Source organism: Epinephelus fuscoguttatus, linkage group LG8, assembly GCF_011397635.1.
Source record: "Epinephelus fuscoguttatus linkage group LG8, E.fuscoguttatus.final_Chr_v1".
In the NCBI taxonomy this organism is placed as follows: domain Eukaryota; kingdom Metazoa; phylum Chordata; class Actinopteri; order Perciformes; family Serranidae; genus Epinephelus; species Epinephelus fuscoguttatus.
Window position 1 is genome coordinate 26505935 of NC_064759.1, and position 26213 is coordinate 26532147.

A 26213-nucleotide genomic window follows, 5' to 3' on the forward strand; every position below is an offset into this window, starting at 1 on the left:
ACATGGTCCTGGGTTTGATCACTAAGCAGTGTCAGATGCAACCTGCCACTAAGCCCTCGAAAGTTAGCTCAAGAGTAGCACCCTGCACCCAACCTTGTTGGTAATAAGATAAGGCTTGTGTAGGAGCCCTGAAAAAAATGAGCAGAGCTTTCAGGTCTGAAAAGTATAAAACCAGGTGAGGGCAGGAGTGCCTTAATCCTGCATTCTTTCTAATGGCCAGCAGGGGGCAACTCCACTGGTTGCAAAAGGAATACAATTGTACAGAAGCCTATAAGAAAATGACTACACTTCTCGCTTGATTTATTACCTCAGTAAACATTTTCCTAATGAGTTATGTTCTCAGTCGCTGGTTTCAAGTCTTCTTCCATAAAGCATGATGTTTATTATGTAAATAATGGCCCCATTCAGAGTAAAATAGACAATAAAGCAAGGTATGCCTTAGGGCTTGGCTTCCTTGTGACTGACAAGTTGCTATCATGGCGTCCTGTCAATCAAGATACAGGCGCAGTGATACGTATCCTCATCCACATATGGTCACTTCTGGTTCCAAAAACCAAGATGGCAATTGCCAAAATGCCAAACTCTTAGCTTCAAAACAATTCTCCACAAACCAGTGGGTTATGGTGGCAATATCTACTACTCACTTTTATACAGTCTGTGGTGCAACACTATGTGGCGGAGTCTTTGCTATTCAAATTGAATTATCCTAAACTTTCAGATGAATAAAGTTAATTCACCGTCCTACTTTGACAAGCTTAGGTTTATAGTGATCAGCATAGCTCAATGTCAACAGCATGCAAGAACAGCATCAGCAAACTATAGCCAGACATGCCATGTAACACAGACGAACTACAGCCGGTAAAACTCAATGTATATATGAACATGAATATTCACATGAAATCAAATGTAAAATGGATAAAGTCAGGTGGATTGTATAATTGTGACAGGTAATTCAAAGCACACAGGCTGATTTAAGTCCAGTGGTGCATTTGTATCTCTGTTATTAAAGTCAGTCAATGGTCTTTTGTATTTTATTTTATTTTTTTTCAATAAAATTCGGATCAAAAAGGTCTGTGAAGTGTTGGCTGTTGAGAGACTGGTGGTTTGCTGACACTGTTGACCTGACTTTGTCCATGTAATCAGCATAAGGATATATGAGCATACATAAGCATACGAGATTTAACCAATCTCTGGCTTCTCTTTGGTTTAACAGTTTGGTTGTGAAATGTCCTGCACATGTGCGACCTTTAGAGACAACTACGCCGGGCAATAAAAATGCTTGCAGTGGGAAAGAGACTAAATGAGGTTGCGACATATAGTATAGTAACAAAAATATACAGTTGGCCATAATTAATGCCTGTGTGTGCCCTGCCTCTAAATGTCGCCCATGTAACCTGATCTTAAAAAAGTAGATCATTATGGTTAAAAAATGAAGTGGGACTACCCTGTTTGTTAGTGGTTTGGGTTTGAAATGTTAACAGTATTTATATATGCATATATATATGCATCTATTTTAACCCTTCTGCCTCACTGCACTTCCTCTTCCAGGCCAAAGTTGTAAATAGGAACATGCTCTGAGTCAACTTGCCTGGTTAAACGGTATATAAATGTAGCTGTTACCCTGAGCAGTAAACAGGTTTCAACAACATGCATGTTGTCAAATGGTGTCGATCTTTACGATCACGTAACTGAATACAGTTTGTTCGTCCTTTTTTTTCTTTAAACAGCAAAATAAAGACGAAGATCCTTGTCCAGCCACGAGGGTTGAGCTCTGCAGCTACCATTAATTCAGCCCAAAACTGACAGCACATCAAACATCAACAGAGGAGGGGTCAAATCAACAGGGTACAGATACAGAAACAAATTCAGTTTTATTTTACAGTAGCAAGCAAACATAAAAATAAGGATCACAACAACCACCAAATCAAAGTGCCATCACAATACAGCCAGACTCATTACCTTGATCTAGTCCATAGTATTCTGGGAAAACGGGTTAGTGATAGGAGACAGAAATAACTAGCTGTGAGTACAGAGATCCATGAACTGTGACTGCAGTCTTTAACAATTGCCATGATTGCACTGTAGGTGTTAGACTGATGCAGATGAATTAGCTTAAGTTAGTTTCTGTATGTCTGTCTGTCTCTATATCACCAGCATGTCCATTTTCATATATCATATAATAACTTGTTCTTTGATACTAAAAGCTTTTTGGTGTTTTGTCTAAAGGTAAATTTTAGTTTATTTAAGTTGACCTTCCAGCATTATCACAGGCTCATAAAGACAACTGTCATTAAATACACTGACCTATTTTGCTGTTACAATATGATGTCAAAACTATATCAACGAGAACATATAAAATAAACTAAAATTTAGCGGTTACTGTTGTGTACGTACGAGGGGCAAAAGCATGCACCAAACATGCACAGCACTTGTCACCCCTAACTAGCTGCAACAGTTCATAAAAGGTGTGTTTTATGATGCGAACACAACGTAAACACCACACTGACCCCTTTTATTGCTTGGCAACCTGCTTTTTAACAGAACCAAAACAGACATGGAGTCAGTCTAGACATGAACAGCTAACGTGACCTTGGCTGGCTTTGCATGTTTGAGTGTGTGATCTTATAAAAAGTCATGCAGCGTGTTTACCAGTGGACATCTAGCTTTCTCTTTATGCTGCTCAACTTGCTCTCTGCATGCGTTTTCTGTGTTTACAACTGCCCACAGGACTTTGATGAAGGCTATAATTTATGAATGGTCAAAAAGCAAAGCCATGTTGAAATCTGTTTGCATGGAATAACTTAGGCTTGTGATACCCAGGCAACATTTTGAGGCACGTTAAATGGGGAATATTTGTAAGCTGCTTTCCCTGTCATATGTTAGCGGTGACATCTCCACTGCCTCTAAATGTTGCCTATGTAGCATCACCACTCAGCGTAATATGAACAACAGTCCTAAACCTGGTGAGCAGGCAACACTCAGCCGCAGCAACAACACAGCAGGCCCTTTTGTGTTTAAGCTCATATTTAAAATTTTCAGGTGATAATGCAAAGACATCCTACAGAAGTCTTCAGGCCAGATAAACCTCTAGATTAATGTCAACACCTATCATAATAGCAATAAGCAGAATAAAAAATGTTTACTGTAACGTAAACATTGCATTGATATGATGTCTCAAAGCAGTCTGAGGAAGCTTGTGACATCTCACTGAAACAAATATAGATTGCAGATCTATTAATACACAGACAACGTGTGGTTCAAGTGGTTTCCCCTTTTCATATAAGATGGCATCATGTGACCATGGAAAATGTAGATTCATTCAAGCCTCAGTCATTATTTCGCCTGCAATCCCTCACCCACCAGTCTAAAAATAGTTTAATTCAAAGCTGAAGCCTGAATAGATTTATAATTATAATTTAATCCTCCTGTATGGTGGAGTGTGATGAAATATTTAAAGCAGCTCATTCACAGAATTTTAAGATACTCTCAACAATGCTGATTGGGTCGCACCACAGTTCACAGTACCAATCACTTGATTAAATAATATATTATTTATTGCGTAAGCTCATCAGTTAATGATGTTTTCGCCAAATATAAACAACCATGGGGTGAGGCCGAGAGACACGCAGAAATCATCTGTCTCCAAACACATTCATGGCGTCTACAGACCTGAGATAAGGCTACCTGTCATCCTCTACCCATCATCTCGCCACTCTTTCATGCACACACACACACACACACACAGGTGAATTCACAAAATTTACACAGCTTTTACGGCTGCTAAACCTGGAAATATAAGACAGCAAAAATGTCATTCTCAAAGTGCCTGCAAAGGGTGAAATGCACCCCTAACTGTGCTGCCAAGCAAATAGTGTAATGTTGGTAACATGCATACATTTGGTGCCCTTTGATGCAAATAAGCCTCACTGCAAAGACAGTCCAGTTCACAAAGACGAGCATTAAAAGCCACACTCAGTTACACTGAAATTATTAGCATCTTTATAGAGTTGGTGGGAACTGAAGCGCACGGACAGACGGGGATATTAAATCCTAAATACGGTTTCTCTCTGTCACATTTTAATTTTTTAATTTCAGTTTTCTTTATCTTTCTGTCAGTGTTCTGCCTATTGTGGTCTTGGTGCAATAATTATACTCTGCCTCATGTAGAATAAAAGGGCAATTTGCACTCAGCTGTTAAACCTTATGGGTGTGTTTGCACTACGATGTCATTACCACAATATCTTTTGTGAGTCACACCTTGAGACAGGCCAGATAGCGGTTGCAGCTGCAATACATTCTTTGTGGATTCGCCCCACAGTATGCTGCACAAGTCTGAAGGGATCCACAGAGCACAAGTGCACAAGCACATCCTTTCACTCTGTGTCTCCGCGTGTAACATTAGCTGCCCATAATGTCTGTGTGCATGTCGTGAGCACTTACTTGAAGGCATGGTATAGGTGTCCTCCTCATCTATGATCTCAGCATAGTCGTCCGTTTCTGCGCAGCCACAGTGAAGAGGGAGAGAAAAAAGAGCCAAGAAACATTAAGTCTCAGTGGGTGATACACAAAAGAGATGAAGGAGAAGAGTTGACAAGGAGCTCTCGAATAAAACGCCACACTGACATAACAGATTGAGTCACCCAGACAGCATTCAACTTGGAGGTTATCTGACACAGCACCAATCAAAACTCTGCTGCAAATATAACCCTTGTTGCTGTAGCATACTTCGGTCCAACACTTCCAATTTAAGAATCTCACAAATAAAATCACTGCATGCAACTCAAGAAGTTCTGTGAACACACATCCACAGACAAACAAGAGTGAAAATGACAACAGTAACAGAAAACACACCATCATCAGACAGATGTACCTTTCCAAAAGACCGTCACCATACCCGATTCCAAACACATGCACAACAATTTAAACTTTCATGTACTATAAAAACAGCTGCACTCGAGGAATGTAGGAGAGGAGAGTACAATAGAGACGCAGAGAGGGAAAGGGAGAGACAGAGAGAGAGGCGCAGAGCAGAGGAAAGGGGAGGGATGGAAAGGTTCATTCTTTCCAGAGAAACAAGTTGAAGAATAACAGGTTGAGTCATGGATAAGGCCGAAACCGTTACAGGCACAGATACAGAGATACAGTACACACATACAGTGAGTTTAATGCAAACATAGAGCGGGAATTCCATTGAGTTACTAATTCAGGACGGTTAATAGAAAGAATGTTGTTTACCATCGCCACTAGTGTGACCTGCAGAAGCCACATGCAGCATGAAACACACACACAGAGGGAAATAAACGGAGATTAGTATAAGTTTACTGTTAGAAGATATACAGATAAGGTTACTATACTATATACTATATTAGAGGTTATTTTCATTAAATTCTGTGTAACTAAGTTTGTCAGAGGTCAGTCGGGACAGTCAGGGCAGAGGAAGAGTGACAGTGACTAAAGCTCTCCATGTGGACATCTGGCAAGACAAGGACTCTTCACTGCACACACACACAGATGAGGCTTTATAGAGGAAACAGGGTACGCACACATATCTATGAACCCTTTATCTAACTGTTAGCAGTCAGTCATTCATGACATTTAGAGCGGCAGACGGAGAGGAAGATCAACAAGGGAGAAACAGACCAACAGAGAAAGAGAAAGCGAGACGGGGGTTTATACCTGAGACGCAAACAGCTCGGGTCCGTACTCCGTCCATCCGTTTTTCCATCCGCCTCTCATGATTTGAAACTCTGGATGAGAGATGAGAAGATCAGTTTTTGGCCCACATTAACCCAAACTAATGTATTCTGGATGAGTCTCCAGTTATAGCTATGAAGATAGTAGTGCACCCAGAGGAATGGAGGACCCTCCCACATCCTGTCATGTGTGTAGCTTTATGTCAAACATTAGAAAATTTGTGTGTGTCTTTATCTAATACAGAATACTGTATCAACAATATGGGCAATTCCAGGACTTAAAATCAAATTATCAAGATTGAGATATTGCTCTGGATTCAAGCCCAGGGACTGCTAAAGAAAAATAAAATACAGTTGTTAGCACAAGCTGAAAGCTGCTGTTCAAATTTCCCTCAAAACAAATTCAAAATGAGTGAAACCACTAAATAAAATTCACTTAAGACAAAAAACTATGTTGTTCAGGTTACAGTCCAGATGACACGGCATTTCAAGAGTATCTAGCTTTAGTATAGTGATGTACTTCACAGTGAAAAAGGATAGGCAAGCGGGATATAACGCTGGACTTTGATTTGATTGTTAAAAAGTGGGCGTGTCACAACAACCATGGGGACTGACTGGACAGCAGCATCTGTACGGAAGAGAGGCAAAGTGTATTGTATGCTCCAAATAGTGTCTGAGGCAGTATACTGTAAAATAAATGACAAGGTATGTTGGGGGAAATGTAACATAAGGTTTGAGGTGGGAACACCCAAAGACGCACCTGCACGGCATGCTGATGCTAGTTTGCTAACGAGTTAATCTTAGCTCCATGCACCTAAAGGTCGCAGATTGACTAATGGTTGGATGTTGTGATATTATTGGTTCAAAGTGGTTGGTACCATCTTATGTAGCACGTCATATTTTCTTTTACAGGAAGAAAACATGATTGAATTATGAGACAGGATATGAAGCAATGGATACTTTTGTGATATAAAAAGGGTTAAAAATGCATTATGTATGTAACTTATGTAACACCGGCAGCTTAACTATACCTCTTTTATGTCTCATAGCAAAGTGACACCTTGTTTTTACCCGATACTGAGCATAATGAGACAGAAAGGATCTTTTGACTTACTTGGGAATGGATGGCAGAGCTCTGTCCCCCTCTGGAGACACAAAATGAACACATGAATTAGACACAGAACAGGCCGCCCTCATGTTAGCACTACATCTCTGTAGCTATAGTTATTTTTTAGAAAAGACTAGCGAAACACAGTCTGGTTATTCAAAGTGACAAAGCCTCATCAGCCACAGTCAGTCCAAGATACTGTTTGAAAGATGGCTGACAGCAATTTCAACCCTGGGTACTATTTATAGTTATTTCCTTCTGTTACCGTCCAAAAGATATAAAAAATGATCTCAATCATCATTTAGCTGCACAGAACTGTGTCATTATAACGCTGCAAAGACCCCAAAAAATTAAAATGTAAGGAGTTCAGTGAACATGAAATAAATGCATGAGTAGTTGTGCATCCTACCTTTGTGGACTCTGACAATGAAGGAGCGTGTAGCTAAGGAGACGAGCCGACAGTAGCCGTCAATCAAGTCAGCCATGTTTTCTGCTGTAGTCAGCGATGCTGTGGTGACTGTGAGGGGCTACACACACACGCACACGCAGAGGATTAGTGGGACAGAGCAATGCTTCACAGTGACACAATGAGAGCTTTATTAGGGATAACGTCTTCTACCAGCGCACATATACACACGCTCAGTCTTACACACACACACACACACACATCCCTACACAGATACTCTGATGCACACATGCTTTTCCGCTAGTAGGGCCTGCTGCGAACACATACCCACTCTCGACAGACACACTCACGCCGACACTCAAGTGCAGATGGCAACACCCGCCTTCACCCTCCAGTGTGCTGTTCCTTTTTTCCCCCGTACATCTTTTTATGTTTTTACTTCAGACTGTTTGTTACTACAACTTAAAATACGATGTTCATTACAAATTTTAATATAGCATTAAGTGTAACAGCAAACCTAATATGCAAACCACAGGCAATAAGTAATGTTTAATGAAGAACCACTCCACAATGGAAATGCCATGAGAGTAATATGCCAAGTGTGTGTGTGTGTGTGTGTTTTCACCTCTGGAGCTCCTGCTACGTTTAGCTGCAGCATGCCTTTCCTGTCCTTCTCTTCCAGAGCAGAGTACTGGATGGACTGAACCTGGTTAAAATTAGCTAAGTGTGTGGGCTGCTGAAACAAAGACAGACACACAGACATATTAAAAACCATGTATAACCTACTGTATATGTTGGTGCCCTTTATTCAGCTTAGTGGAAATGAGCTTTTCAAAGAACTGTAGATCTTTCATGCAAGAAAGCACAGGGTTGAGACATTTTTTCCATGGTACTAGTTAGTCATGTATTTCTATTTTTACATACAACAATGCCAGTCACAGGAATCGCAGTCTTTTCACACGGAGCACAAGAAGAACAATGTCACCAAGAGTGAATTTTAATGCGTTTATGAAGGCCAAATGGGACACGCTCCATGATCGACTTATTAAATTAATTGTAGACATTTTGACAGACAGTCTGTCATCATTAACTTGAAATTGAATAACTTAATTTAAACACTGGAGTTACAGGTGTGCAGACATTTCATGCATTTTGAGTTGGCCCTGCAGCCAGCACCTCCTCAAAACTACAGTGGTTAACTTTTATGAAAAATAAGGCTTTTAATTTAATCTAATTTAGCCGTCAATCATGTCAATGTGAACTTCGGTCAAACTATCAAACTAGGCAGCACTGATCAAATATGAATCAAGATTCTCTTACTGCATTGCCTATTGTTTTCAGAAACATATTTTAGTGTACTGTTTAGCTGTAAAATGAGAAAGCCAGGGCAGCCGGTGTGTGGTGCTTCGTACTTCGGTCAGCTATTACCAATGTGGCGGTTGGGTCACAAACACTGTAATTTTACAGCAAAAACAGTACACTAAAATATGTTTCTGAACACATTTAAAGCGAGAAATAACGCTGCCAAGTTTGACAGTTTGACTACAGTTCACAAGCAGTTTCTGACATGACTGACAGCTGCGTAAGAAACTTCTCGGCTCTGATTGGTAACTTTTGGTACACCATGATCGATTGTTGGGCATGCCATTACAAAGAGGTGGAAAGAGGAGGAGGGAATTAATTGTCTCATGCACTTCTTTCAGAATATAATGACAGTTTCTGTGAATATGACACAAAGTTATTTTCAGAAAAACTGTAGCCTTTAGGCAGCTGTGTAGATTTCCTTACCACATCACATGGTGATACCACATAGAGAACACATTATCTGTTTTGTATAGGGTAGGGTCGCCACACCTTCCTAAACATTAAATTCAAGGTCTTTTCAAAGACTTTCCACGCCCAATTCCCTGATAATTCAAGCAACCAATGCAACATAGTTTGAGACGAAGATCAAGAGAATTTGTATTCAGTGAGAACTAACAAGCTTTACACAATCTCACAGGCAACAATAAAAGAGAGAGAGAGAAAGAGGCTTGAATGTGTGAAGACTTCTCAATTGTGCTGCTGGGAGTGATGGTTGAGTATGTGTGTCTCTAAGAGCAAATCAAAACGATATATTCTTTAGGTTGAGCAATAGGAGGCAGATCATTTCTATTTTTGCACAAAATATATAAATTCAAGCACTTGCAATGATCTACATCTATTTATGTCTATTTTAAAAACTTTTTGAAGACCTTGGATTTTTTTTCCCTCTCAAATTAGCAAACCTTCAAGGATTTCAAGGCCCCCTGGGAACGCTGTTTGTAATAAAGACTACCTGACCACTGGCATTTCAAGATTTGTTTAAACTTGGGCAAGTAGGAAGACAAGAGAAAATCTGTCTACTGAAGAGGTGAACCAGTAGAGGGCAGTGTGGTGGATTGCCACTCTAGCCTTTAGTTGAAAGCATGCAGGCTTTTCAGCACTATTGCAGTGTACAGTAGTGCTTAAAAGCCTTCTTAAGTCCATGAAAAATACTGAGCTATATCATCTGTTAGCTGGACCAGATACATAAATCAGACAATATCTGAAAGGAAGTGAACTTTGATGTGGCTACACTTTTACTGAGGACTGACTGAGTGCAAAGTTCCACCTTGATTGAAATGAGTTGTCTGAGTGCATACTCACCATTGAGCCCTTATCTGTGAGGTAGCTGATTCCTTCTTCTGGTCCAATAGCTAACTCTACTGATATTACCCAACTAGACTGGAGAAGGTTAGAGAAAGACAGTGAGATACAAACAGCATTAAAAGAGATGCCACATCTTATGATATCATCTACTTTATTAACTTAACAAAGTACTGGCAAAAATCTGTTATTAATGGCTTAAAACAATTTTAATGTTCTCATCTGTCTCCACTACTTTTGATGTAAAATGCCTTCCAGGACAGAGGAAGGTTTGCGTTCTGTAGATGACAGTTTTAATGCATTGCTGCAGAGAACTGTATAATAGGAGCAATATATTTATATAAAGCAGGACTGTAGAAAAAAATGCTAAAACTGAAATTGCTAACCTCACTTTATATGGTTCTGGCAAGCCTTTTAAATTAAAGATGACAATCCATCCTATACCCTGTGAATGCTAATAGGCTCAACCTCCTCACTTAGTATGAATTTTTCAGGCATGGAAAATGTATGAATGGATTTCACCATTCACCTTTACGCATAACAGTATTTGTCTTCATGAACTGAGTGTTGCCCTACCCCCAAAGCACATTTGAAGCACTCTTTGTCGAAGCGGTAGATGGGAGAGAGTATCTCGAAGAACTTGTGGATGCTCTGCTCATTATTAAGGTTTGCGAACTGCTTAAAGGTCTGCTGGATCTGTTTACGTAGAGTCTTTGCCTGATAGAGTAGGAGAGAAAAAAAATGTAAGGGGTTAAGTCTCTCTGGGAGAAAGTTGGTTCAGAGCCAAGAAGCGTACAACATACAAAGCACAGTGCGAGTGACAACAGGAAGTTTAACTTAATTCCAGGCAATCAGATTATCAGACAATCAGCCAGACATCCATTCAGTCATCAAGTTGGTCTCCCTGCCAGTCAGCCGCTCACTCAAACAGCCATTAGCTCATTCAGCCGATGAAGCAGGACTGGGATTCCTACAGAAATTTTCTGCCACTGTCACTTCTGTTATCTGGCAATGAAACTTAAACAGTGACATGTTTCTACATTAAGAGCAGTTTAGACTCACCTTGAGGGAGTCCAGCAGGCTTTTGGGGAAGAACCTTCTCAAACCAACATCTTTCCTGAGAATAACACATCATATCACATCATTTATCTTTAAATAGTTAAAATCTACCATCTCACAATGTCATAAAATACACTAAATCTAAATTAGAGGTAATGTGGTTAGAGATGGGACGACATACGATTTTATTGCGGATCATGATGAAAAAATAAACCCACTCAAAGTAAGCTGATCATGGTGAATTTCCATTATCAGGATAATTGTGAGTATCATGTTCAGCAGCACCCAAAGAGACTGCTGGACAACCAGCAATAAAAGAAACTCTGTAAAAAGAGGCTGGGCACACAGCAACGTCAAGAAAACGCAAAAGGTCTTAATCAAGCATTGTGATATTTTATATTGAAACATATGAGGTCATTTTAAACAATTGAACAGCCCAATTTTTTAAGATAATTTGTTGCTGTTTTTCACATGAAAGTATGTTCACTAAAAAAACATATGAGTTCTGTGTGTGACACAATAAAAATATCTGTTTCTTAATAAATTGTAAGGTAAAGTGATTCCAGAAGTTTGAGTGCATGTTACTGGGATAATATCGTGAATCTCAATTATTTTGGCTGAGATAATCGTAACATGAAATTTTCATATCATCCCATGTCTAAATGTGATTCACTGTGGCGACCAAATAGAATCAGACTTACTCTAGTAGTTCATAATTGGATTTCTTATCCAGGGCGTTGCCTGGCATGTCTCTGAAGAACCTCCTGTATAATTCAAAGAGAGAAGAAGAACCAGTGTTAAACAGTCATCAATAGATGTTTTAGCTCAGGTATTCTGGAAAACATCTGTGATGTAAATAGTCTAGTATGTGTGAGAGACCAGAATATTTTGTTGATCATGCTTGTGGCAAAAGAACTAATGTGTGCGTGTTTCTCACCTAATTTCCAAACAGCCCAGTTTCAGAGCAACATCTTGATCCACCTGATCAGCTATATGTTGCATGTAGTCACTCTTCACCTGGAGAAACACAGTGTGGAAACATTTTATAACAACACTGCTGAAAAAAGATAAAGTTATACAGTAGCGGCATGTGAGAGTAGAATGAGGTGTTATCAGTTAGGTATCTTTTTAGTTATCTGTGGGAAGGAAGTAGCAGAGCAGACGCTTACGCTTATTATTTTTTAATGTATAATGTGGACACCTTCCCGTCTCTTCTTTTTATGTGATGCTGCCATGTTGCCTCACCTGGTGATAGAGGTAGTTGAGAGAGGGTTTGTCTTCAGAGAAATGGCTGAGGTAACCTTTGGGAAGGTACCGCATCCGCAACTCATACCTGAGAACGACAGAGACAATTTTGGCTAAGTTACCATACAGCCAGCACACACACAGCCACCCACACAGAGAGTGAAATAACCCACAGCACCCAAATTCAATGCCAGTCTGAGGCACAGAGACAGAAGGAGCAGGCTTACTCATACATACAGCTGACGCATGCAAAGACCTCCATACAGTCTGAACCCCACACTCTGGCCCAGTGTGAGGTATACCAGAGAATGAAAAACCTCAACAACCCAGAGCCTCATTTATATAAGTAATGGAGTGTTATTCACTGGCACATAATATGACATTCACTTTGAAACATATTTCAAAAAGTTGGATGTACCTTTTTCAAAAATGTCAAACGTTACAATAGGACAGAAAATTGACCACATCATATTGAGTGATTTGAAGGTGAGCCTGGAGAATTTTAAAACCCATCACTTGCAGCAGAGATCGTCAACTGGCAGCCCATGGACTACACACGGCCCTGAAGCATATTCATCAATTCAGAAAATGTGAGCAGGTAAAAAAGGTGTGCCACTATTTAAAGATAACTACCATTTGTTTCTTCCTATATTGAAGCTACCCCAAAAACAACTGAGATGGAAATTATCTTAGTGAAATGATGGAATGATTTACCAGCCCTCATTTATGTGCGTTCCATCATGCAGGTATTAAAGATGTTTTAAATCCATCTGTCAGCTTATTATCAGTGAGTAGTGGTGATGCATAAAACACTGAATAGGAAGCATAGTAATAGCCTAATTTACAAAAATGGCAATAGTCCACCTTCCACCTTGTTTTCCTATCTCTTTCTGTCTTTCTCTCTCAAGCACACACATGCACCAAGGCCATGACAGTCCCAGTCAACTCAGTGAAAAGTACGGATTCAATAGTCTAGAACCAAGCAAATATCTTCTTGCAAGAATGGGAACTAACTTGTTACACCTGTGTAAAATTTAGTTTATCTATTTTGTTTTAATTTTTTTTTTATTATTAAAATGATTTATTCTAGCCCAATGTCAACTGATATCGGCTCCAGCCCCCCTGTGACCCTTAACAGGATAAGTGGTTACGATAATGAATGAATGAATGAAATGATTTCATATGGATATATTTTTATTTTATATGAATTATGGATAAGATTATTAAACAATTGGTTTAGTTTAGTTTATTTTTTGCACATACATGTGTATAGAAAAAAACAGTAAGAATTTAAAGTTTATTTATCATTATTTCTTTTACCTTAATTTTTTATTTTATTTTATTTTTCTATTTTTGATAACTTTCTTATTATTTTTTACTTTCTATAGTTGTTGTTGTTGCTGTTGTTGTTATGCCCCCGCCCCCATCTGTACTCTGATATGTTCTTGTAAATAAGAAAATTAATAAAAAGATCATTAACAAAAACACTGTGCAAGAGAGGTTAGAAGCCAAAAATGGCTTATGATAGCAATAATGATACATACAAAATGAATAAACAATGACACGCTAATCAGCTCTAAACTTTTTTATTTATTTATTTTTGTTTACAGAAGTCTGGCCCCCACTGTATTTGCTTAGCACAAATTTAGCCCTTGGACAAAGGTAGTGTGTCACAAATAAATACATTACACGGATGTATTTATCTAATTATTTTGTATTTGTGCATCTGACTTGCTGATTTTAAAGACTTGGTTAACAAACATGGTTATGTGAGAGGATACCACAGAATCCACAACTTGTTACTGATTAAAAGAATCCCATCTTGCCTGTTAAGAGAAAATGGTTATTTTTTGCGTTATGACACAGCTCACACATTTTGCTGTATGGTCATACACACACAGCGGCCCTGAGTAGTTTCTCGCACCATATAGTTAGGGCAGTTTCTTCATTTCTCTTGCTCCAACTTCACAGTAGGGTTAAGAACATGTTAGATACATGATAGCACCCATGGAGCAGTAGATATCATGTCCTGCTCAAAGTCACCTCAGCAGGGTGGCTGTTTGCCAACACACGGTCTTGAAATAAAGTGTTAAAGTGGGAAGATGCTCTTTCTACTCACTATATAAGGGTCTGGTGGCACAGCGAGACGTGATTTCATATTTTGCTGACGGTAAACTAACTGAAAGTGATAACCTTGTAATACCATAAAACATAATGAGATTCCTGCTGTTACACTTGCCAGTTAACTGTGCCACAGAAGGACCCAGATGGGCCATCATTGTTTATCGTGACATATTATTTTATGACTGACATATTGCAGTGACTACAGTGGAGAGAAATGGGTCAGGAGAGTAGTGCTGCTGTGATGCGACAGGCCTGTGGTTAGATGACAAAGGAAATCAAGGCTAAAGACAAAATGAATAAAACATCCTCGTTCTATAATGAATGAACCAAAAAAAGGGAGAGTGTGAGAAGAGAGAAAATGATGCGTGTTTGAGAGAAAAAAGGGAGCTGGATAAAAAAGAAAACACAGATGTGAGAGAAAGAAGGATGGAGAGAAAGATCAAAGTGAAAAAGAACAACTGCGAGCGCACGAGACAGAAGAGAAACACGCGAGGGAGCGGGAGCGGAGTGAGATAGAGTCAGTCCATCCCCTGGGCTACTTCTGCTGTTCTAACAATAGCTTGGCAGCAGCAGAAGCTCCTGTAGGCTTGCAGCTCTGCCGCCCTCCGAGGCAAAGCTGCAACAACTGCTCGGCTGCATGTTAGCGGTGTGAACAACTCGTACATTTTGAATTCATTTCAATTTTAATGACTTTGGGTGTAACACATCGACTGCAGGACAAAGGACTGAATTGTAAGGAGAGCTGTTAACAATATCAACTGAAGATGGCTGAGCGCCAGCATAGTTTGAGTGTAGGTTGAAAACAGACAGAGCTGCTTTCAAATAGCAGCTCAATTCCCTCTATCACACAGAGCACATCATCCATAGCAGAGTTTAATCCTGACTAAATGGAATTCCCTGGGAATACACATCCAAAGTATTTCCTGTTTTCCGAGAGAAAAATTAATGAGAAAACAAGAAATACTGGTTACAATCTAGGCATATAACAAAAAGGCTGATATGTACAAAATACAGGAGTCATTACAGAAATACACAAGTCCTTAAAGTTGTCCCGCTTGGATGCAATTCACTGAGTCGGCAGGGATGCAAAACTCAGCAGTATAACTGTAACTTCCTATTTGCCCGCTGAATTTATCTATTGTAGGCTCTACCATCCAAAAAAGGCTAACACAAAATGTCTGCCACAAGCTTTGCATGAAAATACTTCGCAAGATCAGACAACGACAAACAGAATGTGGAATCCATCTCAGCTCAACAGAATGACTTTAAACCCACAAATTCTTGCTCAATGAATTTCAATTGGTTTGCATTTAGTGTTGCTTTAAATGTATTTTGACTGTAGCTTAAAGTTATACCTAAAAACAAGTCAGTGTCCAAGGATTCCCAGAACAATGTGCTTTTGCTCTGAGACCGAAAATCAATCCTTATTCATTGCACAGTATATTAGGCTACTGCATCAAATTGATGGGAAGATTAATAAATTACAGTTTGATTATGAGCATGAATAATAACAGCAAGAACTACTCACTGCATGCAAGTCATGTACTTGTGCAATGAAGTCACCTTGACCACATGAATTTAGGTAAACATCATGAAGTTGTTACTCATACTTGCTATTAATGCCTCACAACTGGGAGATATGAATGAACATGGAAACACTTTATATGAGGACTTTCAAATCTCAAGAAAATCAAGACCGGGACTATAAGAGGGAGTAATATTAAATACCTGGTTCCAATGTTTTTGACTGCCTGTATACAGTAGTTCACATCAGTGGTTTCATTGGGATCATATGATATGTGGCTTGTAAGGCAGGCTTTTTAAAATACACTTGATGGTTGGCAGTTTTGTAGCTTCAACAAGCGCAGCTTCTGTACAGCCCATCGGGGCATTTGGAAAGATGGCATGTTTGTTATAAAGGTTGTCCTCTTATACGCCTCTGAGGAGAATACAGTGATGATATGTCACTTGGCTTACTGTTTGATATTAAAACAACATTAATGCTTCACATGTAATCAGGCACACAGTAGTCGGACAACACCCTCTTGGATTGCATAAGAAAAATACACAAACAGTCTGACAGAATGGCAGGACGGCAACACGAAACATGCATGACAATATGTTGCTATGATGATGTACTAAGCGATTATTTTAGTAATCTTCAATAACTGTCCAGATCACCCAGGTTGTAAATTTTGTCGTGGGAGTGGGAGCAGATAGTGAGTGTGATCATTGAATCTGGTTGTAACTCTACCTCCACTCCTCCTGGGGGTGCTGTTTCTCATATTTCTCCCTGACGTGACACACGCCCAAATCAGGGTGTAACCAGTGGAGTGCATCAGAGTGCAGGTGTGTCAGACGGAGGCCCAGAGAGGACACGCAGCGCAATTTGTGGATCTCTGCAATCTTCTGGATAACACCCTGTTGAAACAGGAAGAAGTTATGAACAGAAGTGAGAATCAGGGAAATGATGATGCATGAGAAAGAGGTAAGAAACGTTTGTGTGTCTCACCCTGACATCTGTTGCATCTCCATGCCTGATATTACTAGCCCAGGTGCATGGCTCGGCACTTGTCTCAAAATAGTGGAAGATCTTCAGAACCCGGTCCATGGAGCCCGAGGGCCGCTCGAGGCCTCCAGCAGAGCCGCTGGTACCAGCACTGGTAACACCAGGTATCCCAGATCGGGATTTAACCCCACAACCACCCGCTGCCGAGTGATTGAGGTTGGGTTCCAAGTAGGAAGACGAAGCCATGTCTTTATCAGATGTTGCTGCTGGGGCTAACTGGTTGTCATATTCTGAAAAGGAGAGCGGGGTGAGAACAGAGGTCAAGATGTGACTTTATAGTTAACAAGTAACCTGTAATCAGCATGTCTTGTATCCTCACTGGAAATACCTTCAATGATCTTATAAAAAAGACGCATTTCACAGTCGACGGGTTAAAAAAAGGGTGATTAGGGTACGTAAAGAAAACTGCTTCATCAACCCTTCTAAGCAGACAGCTGACAGAACAGCTGACATAGTAAAACACCCACTCAAACAACCTCTCAGTCACCACCAGCCTGTCAATCATACTGCACTCTATACATTTGACATGACACAAAACATGTTACATTAATAATCATAGAGACGTGAAAGAGAACTCATGCTAATCAAGTTTCACTCAAAAACTAATCCACATGGAGATAATCGAACTGTGATGTCACAAGACAAATAACTGTAAAAAGACAGTGTCAGTGAGGCTACCAACCAGTCAGTCAGTAAAGAGTCAACATAAACCAGCAAAACACTGACACAAGGTTTTTCAGGAGGCCTTAATGGACTCACAGCTTGAAATGTAAATCAGCTGAGTTTAAATAAATAAATTCCCTGTGGGAAACACTGTCGGGTTGAAGTGGACATCCAACTGCTAAATCAACCAGGCACTCAGTCTTGTCAAGCACTAGGTTTAACAGTGAGCCACTCCAGCTCGTCAGTAAACCAGTCTGATCATTCATTCTACCTGCAGTGTAGAATAGAAGTGTCCAGCAAGTCCAATCCATCCCAGAGTCTCTGTGAGGCAGACTTCTACCGTTCTCAAACAGTCGCATGGCTGCTAGGCTGCACTTTACAATCTGGTGGTTTCTAAAATCTGGCTTGACACACTAAGGTCTGCTGTAGGAGGATTAGTACATTGTTCTGGACATACTGGTGTTCAATGGCGCTGGCTGTAGTTGGGCAGTAGCCTGAGAAGTAGTGTCTGTAGGCGGGTTGTAGCCTGAAGGCAGGATGAATTCTTACTGACATATTCTTATGTTGGGTTTACAAATGAATGAACAGAATCACAAGACGACTAATTTTGAAAAACAGCAAAAATGTAGCCCATTGTTTAATTCTGACTAAAAAACAGCTTATTTCACATTTACTCTATAACCAAAGTATAAGACTACAGCAGGAATAATATTCAAACTGCAGCGCTCAACAATGCTGCACAAACCATCAACTTCTGCAGATTCTTACTTTTTTTTTTCTCAGAATCTTCGCGTATTAACTTTCTCGAAACGGGGGTGTATCGTGCTTTTAAAAAAAAATTCTGTCATATATATGAGGTAACAATGCCACATGTTCATATTAAACATTGTCAAGGTTTCAAATAATGAGGTAAACATACAGTATATAAAAGTAATCACTGTTAGCAAAAACCTCAGGCGTCAGACGCTTCTGAATAATCCAGACACACTACTGTAGGTGCTACATGTAGCTACATGCTAACATCAGGGGAACATGTAATATTAGTTGTAGATGTAGATGATCAAAGTCCTGCTGAAACATGTCCAGTTGTCAAGATTTTGATTTAAAAGCTTTTATTGGTGATTTTTCAGGGTAGAAAGTGCCACTATGCTTAGTTACAAATACTCCCTGGTCGCCATGACAGTGCAGAGAGACACCAAGGATGCAGATACAGAAGACCCTGCAACGATGACCAATCAGAGCAGATGTGGCTCTTTTAGGAAGGAGGATTAGAAGCCGTACACATGCTGATTTTTTTGCGCCCTCAAAGTCATTGTTTTCAATGCAGACGCGAGGCAGGCATGCTCAAATGCCCAAGAGACGTCGTCAAGGCGTACACGTGTTCCTAAGAGCCTATGTCAGGGTGCAACAAGGGCACATCGCATGTCATGTGACGAGGATCAACTGACAGATATCTTTCCGTTCTTCCATAAGTATCAGTCTGTGGTAAATAATAAAAAGTTGTTCATTTTAGTGACGAGCTGCCAGAGCTTTTTATCTGTCTGATGGAAAATATGCCCACACACTTGAAAACAGCTCCTGGAAGAAGACCAGCTGTGGACTCAGAGTTCAGGTAAATGGACTATGATATGGTGCTTGTTAAGGTTGCTTCGTAACCTCAGAAGCAACCTGCCACCACGCTCTTGAAAGCTGGCTCAAAAAAGGCACAAAAGTAGCGCCCGACCTCGTGTTTACCAGGCAGATAACGACACGGCATGTGTGCAGCTCCTTAAAAAGACAGGCGCTAAAATGGAGCATTTAAGACAGAGGGTGAATACAGGTGTTCCAGCACACACAGTATGAGGAAAATAATGTTTTCTGAACATTTAAGCATGTAAGCATGCTCTATAAAAAAAGTAGGAACCTGAGCATAAACGTCCTCTTTAAAGGTTATTTTTATTGTCGGTTCATCTTCACGCGGCCTTATGTAAGACACTCTGCTCCTTCCTGTGTCATACTGTCACTTCCTGGATATCCCTGCAGGCTTTGTTGAGTCATCATCACTAAAGTGACTGGTTTCAGCCGACTGTGAAGTCTGGCTATCACGTGGTGACAAAAGAGATACAAGTAAAGTGAATCTGAGTGACTGACTAATTTCATGGCTCAATCCCAGTATTGGGGATGTAATCTACAACTAAATAGTTTTCCAAAAGGCCTGTCTAAAATTGTGATCTGCATCATCATCATCATCATCTACCAGAATATTCAGGGCTCAAAAATCTGGCTATTTATATTTGATGACTTATTTTTTCCACTAAATATGGAGGCAATAAAACCGACAGCCACACTGTGTTTTCAGTTGCTGTTTCTCTCGTCCATGGTTGTTTGACTGTTGTTCTGAGCAGCCTGTAGCAAGCATAAAAATCACTACTGTTAACATCACATCACGACATTCAGCATTTTTCCGAGTTGTGTTCAGGTCACGGTCAGATCACTTTAGGCGGAGAAAAAAGAAGAAAGAAACAGAGACAGAAATACGGAGACTGATCCAGGGAAAGTCGGCTCAGCACTTTTGACAGCTTGACCTACAGTTGCCTCTTCAAAGACACACGCTGAAATGCATGCCTGTGTGTGTATGTGTGTGTGTGTGTGTGTGTGTGTGTGTGTGTGTGTGTGTGTGTGTACGTGCACAATGACTGCATCAGAAGTGTAAAGGAGGACATTATGTATCTGATAACTTGACTCAGCACTCTCCTGTAAGAATTTGCTGTATCAATAGGGTGTGTGTGTGTGTGCATGTGTGTGCATGTGTGCGCATGTGTGTGCTTGCACGGTCTGATACACACTATTACATCCTGTTTCTATGAAGAGGCATTGCTCAAGATTTCCTTCTTGGATGCTTAACTTGGTGACTGTTATGACATAAGCCTGTCACTTCTTTTTTTAATGTTATAACACAGGTCTGGGTATTATTAATCTTTTAATAACAATTTCATTTTGTTACTTGGATTGTTTTATGAAACAATCGTCTTTTGTTACATTTTCCTTAAAGCTACAGTACGTAACTTTTTTGTTTTAGCAAATATGACAATAGAGTTTTCTTTTATAAATCCTGACAGTAATATAAGAGGTAGATAATCTGTGAAAATTATGCTTCTCAATCTCTTCACAATTCTTGTATTGGCATGAAAACCAATCAGAAACAAGGAGTCTCTAAGCAGCTGTTAATCATGTCAATTACTGCTTGCGAACTGGGTTCAAATTGTCAAATTAGGCAGTGCTGATCAAATATGAAACAAGATTCTGTTAATGCATTGCCTATTTCTCCCCTCAAATGTTTTCAATAACATATTTTAGTGTACTGTTTAGCTGTAACATTACAAACTTTGTTCCAGTCAGTGGGCAGTGCTTCGTTCTGGCTTGACTATTTTTAACATGACGCCCGGGTCACAACCTTTTCACTTTTTTACAAGCTAAACAGAACACTAAAATATGTTTCTGAAAATATTTAGATCTTAGAAAGATACTCGTTGGATCGAAACACTGACCAGAGGTTTTATCAGTCCAAGTATTTAATCTTAAATAAAAATGCACATCTACATGTTATTTCATGAACACATATTCTGGGCAGAAAGTCCTTGAGGCATGTTGGATAACTGAAAACTCTGCCAAGGTTTGTACTCAGTTATGTTACATTATTTAGCATTTACTTTCTGAGCATCTGCAGTTAAACAAACAGCAAAATGGAGATCAGTTGGTTATTAGCTAAATACCAAGGTGCATTTTGAAAATAGTGGAGACATTCAGCAGATTTGCGTGCACTGTTATTAAAACTGAGCTCAGACTGTAGGTTTGATGAATAGAGGTGAGTGTATAATGGTGACAGGCATGGCTACATACTCAACAGACCCTCAAGGCTTTAATACAACAGATTAGTGAAGATCAGATTACAAATGCCCCTCTTACAGTATTACTATCATCATCCAATTAAAATGATACCACTGTGGCTATGATACCACTGGATTATTAGGTGGCTTGTTACAATCCCTGAAGAGTGCACTGCTGCTATAATTCCATTAGGAAGACCAGTATATCATCTCATTGTAACAATACTGGCTGGTTAATAACTACTGACCCTGTCTACCTGATAGAACATTAAATATGTACAGCTTGCAATATTATACTGAGTCTTTGCACAAAATAATAGCAAATTATTTATTGTTACTACTCAGTTACTTCAATGGCTGCAAATATTTCAAGCCTCCCAAACAGACAGAGACAGTTCGGGGCTGTGTATTTGTTGGAATTGCTACAGATTACAAAGTCTTGTAAACTACACCTCACATTACACTTGAGTTTTTGAACAAGCGTGGAGAAGATCAGTACTGTATTTGAAAAGGAGAGGGTTCTGAACTTTGAAACACACCAGCACTCTTGTTGTCGCTATATTCCTTTAAGAGTCACAGTACACCACACTACACACCACACTCCTAAAAGGCCTAAGCGGCTGGCCGTCTGTGAGTTTACCTGGCCTGACTTTTTGTGGTGACTATGCAAAGAAAAAAACCCAAACTGTTTGATTATTGAAGTATTCCAATCAGGGTTTCCACAGCTTTTTAAACATTTAGTTCAAGTACCTTTCAAAGACTTTCGAGGCCCAGTTACAAGGAACAATTGTAGTTCTCAAAATGCCATTTTGAGGGACTTTTTTAGCTCCTATATCAAAGAAGATACTCTTGCAGCACAACAGAAACCTTGAGTAAAGTAATTGTACGTTGAATGGTCAAACACGTAAGCCAGTGCAGCACCAGCAACTGGCATTTTCAAAAACCCACTAGCCGTGTAAACAACAGACACCACAAAACACAAACAAGAGAAAAACCCAGACAAATGGACCGACAATGAAGCCCAGGCTTTACTGAGTATGTGTGCGTCAAGGGAGATACAATGTGATTTAAACTCATCAAAGCAAAAGTAAAGTTTGTAAACGAACTGCCAGCCGGCTAACGTTAGGTAATGTTACTTTAGTCTGAATATGTCTTATTGTACTGTGCTGGCAGACAATATCAAAAGAACTGCAACTTGTATTCTTGCACAAAATACATAAATTCAAACACATTCAATGGTCCATGTTTATTTATGTCTACTTTCAAAAACTTTCATTTTGTAAATCAAGCATACATCTTCAAAGTCCAACAGAAGTTTCGGCGTGAAATTAAAACAGCAAGTCAAGTCAAGTCTTTGTTGGTAGAACTTTTAAGAAGAGGGCAGAAAGAGAGTTGTTGGTTGAGAAGAAAGGTAAGACAAACTCTGAGGTATCAAAACAACTTGGCTTTGCAGAGTCCTACTTGGAACAAACCACAATCATGTGCAAGATGTGTTGCATGGTTATGGCTGCACTAAGAAGCAACACAACTGATTTGTTCCAGCATTTGAAGTCCAGTCACAAAGTGGCGTATGACCAAGTAATAAAAGGACAAAAAGCAAAAAAAGGTAAAGGCTCCTTTAATTCTACCATTGCATTAAGTCTTTCTCTTTTATTTATTCATTTACTCTGATTTATTTCATAGTTTTTCAGTTCAATTGTATTTAAAGTTAAAAGGCATTAATGTAGTTAATATTCAATAAATGCATAATGTTCTTCAAGCCAATGAGTAATCCTGTGGAATGATCATGGTTTGCATATCAGTAAAAATAACCAGGATAATATTTATTTCCATAATCAAGCAACTCTATGTACTATTGGGGTTTACTGATAAATTTACATCAAAGCGTGCTGTGGAAAACCCTGTCCAGAATGTACACAAGTTGTAATACACACAACATACACAACTTCAGCTGCTATAACAGCTACTCTCTCAATTCATTCCCAGCTTTCATGCCTCGTCTCAGAGGGGCATGCTAAAAAATGTATTGAGGACATTATTTTGACTGCAATTCGTTTTTAAATAGAAGTAGTTGCACCAGAGGAGCTATAGAGTCACAAACCCCAGTCAGCCATCTGCTGCTGCTCTCTCTCTCAGTCAGTAATCAGATTAGATATTAAGCACTAAATTGTTGTAACACCCCACTGACTGCATACACTCACACAAAAGGTAATAGCAACACAAAATCACACACACGTAACCTTAACCTAAATACTACATACAGCTTGATGAAATCCTATTAGAGAAGTAGGCATACTTACATTTACCTTATTACATGCATACAGTGCTATAAACACTGTTACGTCACACGTAACTAGTATGTTTGCCTGCTTTACATCAGCACTTGTCAAAAGAGGTTATTGTTAACATAGCCCCTAAATACTGGAGCTACAATCCAGTCTGTGATGTACAAAAGAAACTTGTAATAAATTATTAAAAGCTTAAGTAGATACAGTTGGTATGCTTTATTTTCTCTGGCAAAGTCTGAAATTGTAATAAATATATGCCATTGACGTGACATAGTGGACATAAATCCATTGGCCCAAGCATCAGTTTGTGGTACAGATCAAATACTTGTCTACTTCTTATATCATACAGCATGTATAAATCTGACACCTGGGACTTCTTGTGAATAAATATACCATAAATGCCCTGCTGTCCTTTAGTTACCTGAGTCTAAAGCTTGCAACATCAGTTATGGGTCTCTGCAAAATACAGATCTCAAAGCACATAAATTACTGTAGGTGCACAACACAGCACATGACAAATGAAACCATTACTCACTGCACCAATTTCTACTCAACATTACTGCACTAAATCCCCACATGCATGCCCTCACACACTCAAACAGAGGAGAAAAAAAAAAAGAGAGGAACCAAATCAACTAGGCCACGCAGGCAGCCAGGAGGGGAGCGGGCGACTGCCAGGCCCACCACCCCCTCTCTCAGTGGGGCTCCAGTGACTGACAGTCAGCCTGTAAAACCACAGAAGGCTGGAGTGGAGCTCCATCCCGCAGCAGCAGCAGAAGGACGGTTTATCTCCTTGTCTAACTGGTATCTGGGTTACTGGGGTTAGCACCATCCTGGGGGAGCCTTGGCTTCTCTGTCTTTTTCACCATCCCTTTCTCTTTCTCATTTCCTCAGTTGCTCATTCTTCACATTTATCCCCTGTCTTTATTCTTTCCAAAGCCTTCATCTTTTTCTTTTTCACATGCCAAACCTCCTGTATCCTTCTCTCTCCACCCTTTACCTCTGTCATCTGCAGCTCTTTTCTTATCCCCCTCTCCTAATCTCCTTCAGTCACTCATCTCACATGCTCGCAGACCTTTTAGTTCCTGCCACCACATCTCCAATTTGATCCTCCTGTCCTATTGAACCACCTCTTTTCCTTCCTCCCTCTCATCTTTCTCTCATCCTCAAACAATTTCCTCTGCCCTCCCCCTTCCCCCACACCACCACATTCTATCTTCCGTCTTCTGCCAAGGATGCGCATTATCTATACCAGGGGACAGAGAAGAAAAAGTCTGAAAATCGGCTGTGTATCTTTGTACTACGTGACTGTTCAGTACTGAGCTAAATGTTGCCTCCATATAAATACAATGCTTTTCCATGGGGAACTAACGGAAAAATAAATCAAAACAGACCAGCATTAAAAGTGCATGCTAGTGAACGCATGTATCTGAGCTGTTCCAGTGTCATCGGAGCTACTAGGGTAACACAATCTTATTCACCACCCTAACTACAGTTCAGTAGAACTGTGACACAAACATATTAACTGATAAGACTCCATAGTTCAATTGGTTTTTCAAGGAAAGGCTTAACCCAAAGCAGTTGTTGCATTTCAGCTCAGAATGTTTCATCTTCACACAAATAATGAAGCTACACAGACTAACGAGTAACACAGTCATTGGACAGATTTGGTGACCTGTCACTTTGTATCACTAAATGGACCTGCTGGGAAATCAAATTAAAGTTGATTTGTCTGACTCACATGCAGCACTTCAGTGAGCCTCTTTCATTCTGCAGTGGTTACAAAGAGCGCATGAAGTTGAAGCTGGTTATGAGTTCTTAATAATGACTGAACAGAGGACAGTTTAGGTGTCGTGTAATGCACTGTAATCATGTTGCAATCGAAAACCCAGAGAGATTAAATACACAGATCTGTTAATTCAGACTTCACAAAGCAGCTCAGGTAAATGAAATCCAACCAGCCTGATGAAATATGGTATGTTCAGTAGAATATAAAGATGCTTCAAAGCAGAGTGAGAGATTGTAAACAAGTATGGAAAGTCATAAGGATGACTTTTATATTTCATTGGAAATAATGATACCAGGATGGAGAAAAGTGTGCTGTTTAAAGGGATATTACACATTTCATAAGCAGACGACTCTTACATGAGCACTAATATTTTACTACTACTCCAAAAATGACAATATTCCGAATTTGTCACGGGTCAATCCATTCCATTCGGAGTTTCTGAATTAGGGCCTTTTTCCAAATTAAGCATTTTCTTATTAAGACGTGGGATATGCTGGTATTATTCTGGGTTTAGTAGCATTATTTGGTCATGTATACAGCACAGTCTGAATAGAGTTTCAATTGGGGATTTTACCCGTTTGCAGCACACCCTCTGTGCACTGATCACAAACCAACTTGCCAACAGTTTGCAAGAATTTGGAAGAAGTGCATGCCGAAATTAAAACCCCACATTTCTGGTCAAAAAGAGAAACACACCTACATTTAAATATTATTAAAGGACTAGTCCATACCATTG

At 39.7% G+C, this 26213-nt stretch overlaps 1 protein-coding gene across 4 annotated transcripts in view; it reads right to left on the reverse strand.

Annotated features, from left to right (window-relative positions):
* The window catches only part of LOC125893403 (focal adhesion kinase 1-like), an 86462-nt gene that overhangs the window by 41727 nt on the left and 18522 nt on the right, over positions 1-26213 (reverse strand). Inside the window, exons 3-17 of one of the 4 annotated variants that reach the window (XM_049584062.1) lie at positions 16815-17101; positions 16557-16723; positions 12179-12266; positions 11871-11950; positions 11635-11697; positions 10937-10991; positions 10451-10591; positions 9875-9952; positions 7833-7943; positions 7211-7328; positions 6808-6838; positions 5677-5747; positions 5236-5253; positions 4441-4497; positions 1960-1980 (exon numbers count right to left, since the gene is read on the reverse strand). In XM_049584062.1, coding sequence (XP_049440019.1) covers positions 1960-1980; positions 4441-4497; positions 5236-5253; positions 5677-5747; positions 6808-6838; positions 7211-7328; positions 7833-7943; positions 9875-9952; positions 10451-10591; positions 10937-10991; positions 11635-11697; positions 11871-11950; positions 12179-12266; positions 16557-16723; positions 16815-17057 — 1342 coding nt within the window. In that variant the 5' untranslated portion in view covers positions 17058-17101. The remainder of the gene's footprint in view (positions 1-1959; positions 1981-4440; positions 4498-5235; positions 5254-5676; positions 5748-6807; positions 6839-7210; positions 7329-7832; positions 7944-9874; positions 9953-10450; positions 10592-10936; positions 10992-11634; positions 11698-11870; positions 11951-12178; positions 12267-16556; positions 16724-16814; positions 17102-26213) is intronic. The other 3 variants (XM_049584064.1, XM_049584061.1, XM_049584060.1) reach the window with 3 other exon arrangements.